The following is an 8,711-nucleotide window of genomic DNA, read 5'->3' as shown; positions in this document are numbered from 1 at the left end:
TGTGTAAGATTTAAGGAAAGGGAAGAAGGTCTTTTGAGTTGGGGGAACAGCAGAAGCAGAATCAAGAGGATGGGAATGAGAAGAATATATGCAGACAGAACACATTGGGGAGCTGGCCTAAGAGAAAAGAGGGCACGATGGGGCACTACCACTCAGCAAATCTTCCTCAGGCTTCCTGGAGGTGTTGGAGCACCATGATGAACCACAAAGACGTGGGAGCCAGGGTCAGTCCTGTAACCCAGCAGGACCCTATGGGACCTTCCTGGGAAAGACCCCCCACCCATGTCCTCTGCCTGCCTCTTCTCTGTAGAAAAACTTTAGCCTCCTAGGCCTTCCCTGATTTCCAAAGAATAAATTTAATCAGAAAAGTGAGAAAATGCAGAAAAGAAAACAGTCAAGCAAGACAAAATAATAATAGTTTAGCCATTAATCAAAGTCAAGGACCTTTAGTTCCTCCTCTGAGGCCATATTCTGAGCCATATCCTTTGAGCTGTTTTACAGAGACTGAAATCCCTTCCAGGTGGAAGAAGTTAACTGCATGCTGACCACAAGCAGGTAGACCCCAGACTGGTTGGAACCAGAAGGTTGATGATGTTGACTCCGATTACCTCACCACCAACCAATCAGAAGAATGTCCATGAATTGATCATGAACCTCACAACCCTGCCCTCCCTCACCCTGTCTTTAAAAACCTTTGCCTGAAAACCACTGGGGAGTTTGGGTCTTTTGAGCATGAGCAGCCTGGACTCCTTGCTTGGCACCTGCAATAAACGCTGCACTTTCCTTCACCACAACCCAGTGTCAGTAGATTGGCTCTACTGTGCGCAGGCGAGTGGACCCAAGCTTGGTATGGTAACAGTGCCAGAATATGACCCTAAAACTAAGCCAACTCCAAGACTCAGTGAGATCACCCTGGATGGGTCATGTGCTAAGGCCATGTGTAATTTTGGTAATATTTAAGGGGTAATAATAGATATGCTTATTTTAAATTATACCTAAAACTTATGAATCATGGCTCTTACTCATATCCAGTGTAAGGAATATGTATAAATCTTACAGTAGTTTAAGTGAAATAATGTGAACGCTTTATCAGCAAAATTTCAGAAAATTGAAAAAGCATTCTTCTTACCCCTTTATTCATATACACACAGGCACAGATAGGGGGCATCCATAGAGGCAGCTGACTCCAATATAATGACAACAATAGTAGCTACCATTTCCCGAGGGCTTACTGTGTGCCCAGCATGATGCTGAGAACTTCACAGAAATCATCTCATTTAATCCTTACCATAAACCCATGAAATAGCTGTCATACCTCCCCCACTTTTTACAGACAAGGCAATTGAAGGTATGAAATTGTAAGAGGTGAAGCTGGGCTTTGAACCCAGGCATCAGGATGCGGGGCACTTGCACTCCAGCCGCTGCATTTACTGCTTCCCAGCGGCCCCCTTGGGTCCCTGCCCTTCTCTGCACCTTGGTTCAGAGGCCTCTCATACATGGAGGACGGCTCACCTGGCCTTTTGGAATCTTGATTTCCTTATTTGTAAAATGGGGCTGGGTGACACACTTTTGAGCAGTGAATTGTATTTAGCAATTGAAATCAGATGGCTTCCAATAAAGCTGATAGTGGAGTAGATGGTCCCTGAATTATTTTCAGCTTGGACATTCTAGGAGCCTTTGTCCTCATCATTCATTCCAACATTTCTCACTCTCTTGCCGTGCCTTTGATCTAGCCTAAATCCCCATTGCGTGTGAACTCATCCATTTTACATGGAAGTTCATCTCTCGGATGCAGACACGTGAAGTCTGCCTGTGTGTGCGTGTGTCTGGGTGGACTTGTGGCTTGAGGGGACGTGAGGGATCTAAATGAGCAGACAGAGCTGCTGAAGATTAAAAGTGCAAATGTGAAGCTGGAGACAAACAGACATGTGACGGGGGAGGGATGTTCAGGCTGAGTGCGATCAGGCACAGCTGGCGGACAGCCACACTCATGAGGGGCTGGGAGTCCCTCTCCGGAGCTGGGCCGACCTGAGGCTGGGGTGGCTGTCAGGGCGCATCAGCAGTCACTGCTCCCACGCCCAGCTGGCGCCCAAGGCCCTCTCCCCACCCCCGGCCAGAGCTGAGACCAGAGAGCTGCCAGAGAAGTGGCATCCTGGCCTCAGGGCTAAATCAGACCAAGGGGCAGACTGGCTCCAGGGGGAACCCATTCTTCATTTCCCCTTCTTGAAATGGAGATCAAATTTGAGGTCTTGTTAAAATAGAATGTCATCCAGCAGGCTTCAGATCACAGAAACCCAGCTCTTCACTGGCACATGGCGGCAGCAACAAGAGGGGGAGCTGTCCCCTGTGGGTCCTTCTGTGACCCACACCTCCTTTCCAGGGCACTCAGGGCTTGGGCTTGAGGGAAAAAGAACTATCAATATCCTGATGAGTGGGTACTGCAGGCACAGTCCTTGGAATCAATAGGTTTTCTTGATTCTAAACTGAGGTCAAATAGCAAGTGACAGGGAGCATCTGTTTGGGGAGGGGACTTTGGGGCACTGATCCCAGCACCTATGGCCCTTCCTGCATAGGGCTCCCAGCCCACTGTACACTGGGTCCTGCTGGCATAAATGCAGCTCGGTCCCAGGTCTTCGAAGGCCCCAGTCACACTGCTGCTGGCAAGGAGCACCGTTGAGCTGCGGTGATCTCTACTCAGAACCCCACCCTGCCCAGGCCTGGGGCTTTCAGACCTCCCTGCCTCCGAGGTAGTATAAGAAGGCAGGTCGGCAGCCGAGTCTGGAGGGATCCTCACGTTTGCCATCAGGCATAGGAGGGGGAGAAGAGCAAACATAAGTGCCACACAGCTGCTTGCCTGCCTTGAGATGAGTACCTAGGAGGATGAGCAGATAGGTGAGGGTGGAAGGCGGCAGATAGCGTGATCACGGTAATTTCAGGCTTCAAAATAATAGTCACTCTTAAGGAAATGCCTTCGCTCTTCCAGTCACCTGTGCGAGGCACTGCATATATGTTATATCCAAACCCAAGAACTCTGTAAGTAGGGACCGTTCCTCCCACTTGACAGAGAGGAAACTGAGGTTTGGAGAAACTAGGTAATTTTCCTTCAAACCACGTTGAGTAAGTGGAGGTATATTTTTAATGTAGAAGGTGTTAAAATCCAGGCTGGGGTCAAATTCTGACTCCCTAACCTACCTGCTAGGTGATCCTGGGTAAGAAGTACTTACTGTCTTCACATTTTACTTTCTTTACCCACGGAGTGGAGCTCATGCCCACCCCACTGGGTCTTCGTGAGGCTTATACGGGCTGGATCTTCAGGCACTTGTTACAGTGCCTGGTGCAGAACAGGCTGGCCAGTCGCCGCCCAGGAGGACCAAGAGCCTCTTGCCTTGGGAAAGGGAGTGACTTGTAAATGTTTTCCTCACCTCCAAATACTCTCTCCGCTTACTGGGCCCTCTGAAGAGCCCGCATTTTCAAGGCATTTAGAAAATGAGAACTTTTGCTGAAAAAAGTCATGGAGGAGTAAACGTCACCTGGCCTCAGGATACTTCAGGTGGTACTCTCTTCTTTCGGTTTTCCAAGCCAGGAAGGTCTTGTCCTAACAGATCCTCAGCAAAGTGCCTACAATAGCATGTCCTACCCTTTCCTGTCATTTCCTCCCAGTATCTAACCTCAATCCTGCCTTGCTGCCCTGTAGAAGAGCCGGTGTCACCTAATCTAGGACAGGTGTTCACCATCCGTGACCTGACACCTCTGCTGTGGCTTCAGGATGGTTATTAAGTTCCATCTCGGTCACATCTCTTTAGGATGGACAATCCCACTGCCCGTGGAACCAACAGACCGCCTTCTCGGAATAAGCCACGATCCTGAGGGTGGTTAGGAGGTGCAGGGGCTCCAGTCATGAGGAGAGGAGCCCCTTCTTCAACACACAGGTAGTTTCTTCCAGGCTTCCTGGGAGCCCTGTATGGTAGCGTGTGTTAGAGGTGACGAGGCTAGGGCGGGTTGGCTCCGCAGCGAGACGGAGACACCAGTGTGTAAACATCTCTCTCCACCTGCGAGAGAAGGGCACTCCTCAGGTGCAGCCAGACCCTCCTCCAAAGCAGAGGGATGGCTGCTCTTGGCAGGCTCTCCGAGGCAAAGATAATAATATAATTTGGCTTTCCCCACTCTTCGGGGAAGAGGTTACATGTATAATAGCCGTTTTCATGAGCCGCGGAGGAGGAGTGCAGCCAAAGAGAGGGAGGAGGGGTCTGAACTTCACATCGGAGGAGACAAGCCTGCTGGTTACGTACACAGGCAGGCTTTTCCATTTTTAAAGCTCCCCTGAATCTCTCCAAACCCAGCAAATTTTGCAGCCTCTAATTTTCTTCTCTGTGCTCTATTTAGCACCAAGCCATCTCCCTCTGCAATTCAGTAGCCTCTTGAAGTGTGTTTGTTCGCATGATGGGACTGAGTGGGCAAGTCCCAGCCTCTCTAATGTGGCCTGTCACTTGCCTGCCACCCAGGGACCATAGGGCACCAACACAGAGTACTCCAGTGAGCCTGATCCCAGAGTGAGACTCTCAGGGCTACTGATTTCCTTCCAGTCCCACAAAGTGACAATTCTCTCTCTTGGTTTCCAAGGGCTATCACACTTGCGAAGACCCATTTGTTTGGGTGTGTTGAAAAAAATCTCTCAGGAAGAGGATTTCCTTTCTTACGTGGTCCAAAAACATCCAGTTCTGATTCCTTAAAGGACGTGTGCTTACCTTTTCCCAGCCGCCTTAAATTTAACTCAGATGACATCAAAGTCAACCCCCTCAATCTCAAGATGGAGCCTAGAAATCTCTTATATTTGTGTAGCATTTTGCAGTTCCTCGTGGCTTTACCTCCAAAACTTCATTCAATCTTCACAGTAATGTTGGAGATAGGTTGGACAGGTATTACTCTAGCTTTTCCAAAAGCAGCAACCAAAGCTCAGAGAGGTTGAGTGTCTTGCCCAAAGTCCACAGCTGCCAGGCAGCAGGGTAAGTAGGACCACAGGCCTTGGGAACTTTGGTCTGGGACACTTGGCATTCACTCTACCGTGCAGGTCCCGCCTCCTACCCTAAAACAGTCAAGTGATGGTACTGAGAAGTGGAAGAGTGGTGGCACTTATTGGACTTTTTGCTTAGGGACTTGGGGTCCAAAGGAGACCCTGTCAGTTTCAGAGTGGACTGAGGGCAACTGTAAGGGAGCAGTGCCTTTCGGGGGTGGGGTGGAAGAGCAAGGTGGGTTAGAGGAATAGATTATGTCTGTATTTGTGAGAGTTCAGGACAGAAACAGATCCCTCCCTGCTCTGGCACTGGAAGCAGAAGACAATTTAAGGGAAGGGGGGGTCACAACATCCTTGCATGGGGCGGAGGAAGGCAGCGGGTGGTGCTTCCAGGACTGACTCCCCTGGACCTTACAGAACTCCCTGCTGCAGAGCCACACCCACCACTCAACCCACTGAATTCAAGACCGTGCGCCACAGCCAGGCCTGAGGAGGCTCACCATGCAGACGCCGCTGCAGCTGTGTCTTGGCACTTCAGAGCTGGAAAACAGAGGCCAAAACACCGCTCCTGAAAAACCTGACGCTTCTAGCGTGTTGCCAGCAGAAAACAGCAAGAGGGGCAGGTGCGGTGTTAGGCGGAACCTAGTTCCTATCTAGAACCGCTGCTTCCCAGAGAGTCTGGGGAAATCTTGTGACCAGTGAAACCAACAGGCGAGCACTCTGAAGATCAGTATTCAGGTCTGGAGTGGATATTCAGAAAGTCTTTATTGGCACAGGAGCAAGCCAGAGCTCACACGGACGCCACGTCTCTCAAGAATTGTCCATGTACTTCATGGTAGAGTTGAGAATCTCCATCCCGTGAAGCTCTCTCAGTACAGCAGCAAACCTGTCATAATCAGAACACAAACTCCAGGACATAAATGCCAGGGTGCAGACACCTGGCCCCCAGAGGCGTCCCCCCTCAGGCAGAAGCCGGCTGGGAAATCAGGACAGGGCAGCAGCTGTTGCCCTGGGGAGCCCTAAAGATCAAAGTGGGGAGACCCTCAGGAGGCCCACAAAACACGGCAACACTCGCCATGTGAGTGGCAGATGTGACAGGGACCTGAGGGACCTGCTCTTGGGAGCTCCCCAGCAGGTTGCCACAGCGAGCCCATCCTAGCTGATGTGCTTTGCTTTCTGTAGAAGAAAGATTTTATCCATTCCTTCCATTTGAACAATCAGACAGAACTCGAAAAGACCGTAGACGTCATCCAGGCCCACCCTCTCGTTCTCCAGAGGAGGGGTGGGAGGGGGAGCCTGTGCGAGAAGGAAGCAGGCAGGCCAGAGGCCCTCCCCACCATGGAAGGCGCCCCCTCCTGTGCCAGGGCACCACGCTCAGCCACAGGTGGGCACCTTCCAGGAACGTGAGGACCAGGCGTTCCAGCGCCTCAGATCGGGGCAGAGCGGGGCGGAAGCCTGGGCTGACAGAGGCAAGATACCCAGATCAAGCGCAGGCTCCTGTCCAAGCTTATTGGGTGGTCTTAATCATGCCGCTCCCCAACCTCGTCTGTTTTCTCCAGCGCAAGAATTTACCCTACAGGACATTCTCCCATACGCTTAGGTCCCAAGCAAAAAAAAAAAAAAAAAAAAAAAAAAATGAAGTCGGGGAGGTCTGTTTCTGGAGAACAGAGGAGAGAGAAAGGAGACAGAGAGAAGGGGAGATGGTGTGCGAGGGAGGAGGGGTGGAGAGAGGAGTGGCTGGAGGAGACTGCGGGAATGGAGCAGACAGAAGACGACGGCCGTCAGTGCCCGGAAAGATCCCTGTCCCATAACCGGGTTCCCTCTCCGGCTGCAGCCTGAGCTCTCCCCAGTGCCCTGGGGGTGGGGGGCATCCTCCACAGAAGCAGCTGGGCTCCCTGCCGCGCCGTGCACCTGGGCTCGGCCGTGCACAGCTTCCCCAGGGCGATGCCCGCGTTCAGCTGCACGGCCGTCTTCTGAGCATCGCCGCCCGCGAGCTTCAGCAAGACCAGCACGATGTCCGTGGTCAGCAGGGACGAGGCCACGTGTGGCACCTCCATGCAGTTCCCCAGGCAGAGGGTGGCGTTGCCCACCAGAATCTCATCCTCCGAGCCCAGCAGCTGCATCAGGACACCGAGCTCTACAGGGTGGAGAAGAACAAGCAGGAGGCTGGCAGTGGAACATGGGGGGCACAGGGAGGTGGCAGTGGATGGACATGTCACTTACTCGGCAAATCTCTACTGAGTGCTCTGAAGCTCTCTGGCTCCTGGCTGTGTCTCTGAGGGACCTCAGGAGCCCGGCACAGAGCCTGGCAGGACTCAGCTGTCCCGGGAATGCAGGCTATACATCAGACAGGTCTGCTCTCTCTACATCCCCAATCTGAAGCTCTCAGCTCCACCCGACAGCCCCCACCTGAGCGGGAGGCCATGGGCTGGCACCCTGTACCTGCGGGGTCAGGAACAGGTTCTACAGGAAAGGTTCCTGACCCTCACTCAGTGGGGACCCCCGTTCACGCCTGTGCGGCCCAAAGGAGGTGGGAAGGAGAGCGTTAGCAGGACCCCTGCCCCGCATGACAGGGCAGTGACTAGACTAAAGACAGGCTCAGCCTCTCCCATTCTCCTTGGTCACTAAGGTGTTTCCCCTGGGAATGAAGAGGACCCGTGTTAGGTCAGTCTAAGCAGAATGCTTTACAAACAATCCCAGTTTACTTGGAGTGGGGAGGTAGCTCCCAGCTTTGATTCTGTTATCTTTGAGCTGTTTCCCAGCTGAGTCTTCCAGCAAGGATGTGGCACCTGTGTGCGGCCGAATGCTAATTAGGAGCTTTCAGAGCTGGAGGTGAGGTGACGTCATCTTCATACACACTGCCTGAGTCCGGGGAGGGCGTGACGCATCCTCCTCAGTCTTTGCTCCCTCCTCACCGGCAGTTCCCTTTGCAGCTTCACGGCTTGATTAACCTCTGGGTTGATGTGGGCTCCACTTAAAGAAACTATCACTTACTTTTATCCAGTCTTATCAGCTCTTCTCGTGCTTCGTGATAACTATTAGTGCAGATGGCGAGGATCTTTACCGCATAACGTGACGCAGTCTGGCCTCCTGCCTAGATTTCAGAGTGAAATTAGGAAAATAAAATCAAAGCCGTGGTTGCTCTCGGCCAGAAACCACAGTGAGCAGCTGTGATTGTGCTCGTGGCTTCCTAGACTTCTGAGCCAGAGCTCTGCTGACGATAGCGTGTGCTTCCTGGCGAGTGGGCCTGGTCCCTGCTGGGATGCAGTGTCACTCACGTCCTCCCTAACGTGGCCCTCACCCCCGCTATGAATGTAGGCCTGCCATGTACACCTGAGTAATTACCTGTGGAAGGCTTAGGAGTGAGTGGCTGAGAACAGAATGGTGCTGTCTACTGGCAGATGTACCAAAAAGGGAGGAAAAGGCCCTCCCATGTCATTTCACCATTTGAGAATGAGGGTTGACTTGAGAAGGCTGTCAGGCTGACAGGCCTGCATGGAGAACATTACGAACCTAGATCATTTTAAGAGGTGACAACTGTCGAATCATAACCCTTAAAATCACCCTATGTGGGGTCTTTAAAATGCATGTGTGTGTGAAGGCATGCATAATGCACATGTGTGTGCATGCAACCAGCAGGCTCCGGTGGGTGTGCAAGAGTTATACAGAGTGAATGACGGTCATCATCCACGTGGCTGCC

General features: G+C 52.0%; 1 protein-coding gene across 1 annotated transcript in view; it reads right to left on the bottom strand.

Moving 5' to 3' along the window:
- Nucleotides 1-3,837: 3,837 nt before the first annotated feature.
- TTC12 (tetratricopeptide repeat domain 12) overlaps nt 3,838-8,711 on the bottom strand; it is a 44,402-nt gene continuing 39,528 nt past the window's right edge. The window contains exons 18-20 of the mRNA XM_022559158.2: nt 8,006-8,105; nt 6,923-7,148; nt 3,838-5,897 (exon numbers count right to left, since the gene is read on the bottom strand). Of these exons, the coding sequence (XP_022414866.2) occupies nt 5,822-5,897; nt 6,923-7,148; nt 8,006-8,105 (402 nt within the window). The 3' untranslated portion in view covers nt 3,838-5,821. The remainder of the gene's footprint in view (nt 5,898-6,922; nt 7,149-8,005; nt 8,106-8,711) is intronic.

This window comes from Delphinapterus leucas, chromosome 7 (genome assembly GCF_059928025.1).
Source record: "Delphinapterus leucas isolate spDelLeu-1000000601 "Yukka" chromosome 7, BTC_Dleu_Yukka2, whole genome shotgun sequence".
In the NCBI taxonomy this organism is placed as follows: domain Eukaryota; kingdom Metazoa; phylum Chordata; class Mammalia; order Artiodactyla; family Monodontidae; genus Delphinapterus; species Delphinapterus leucas.
Note: the sequence above shows the minus strand (reverse complement) of the source record. Positions and strands in the feature narration are given on the sequence as shown.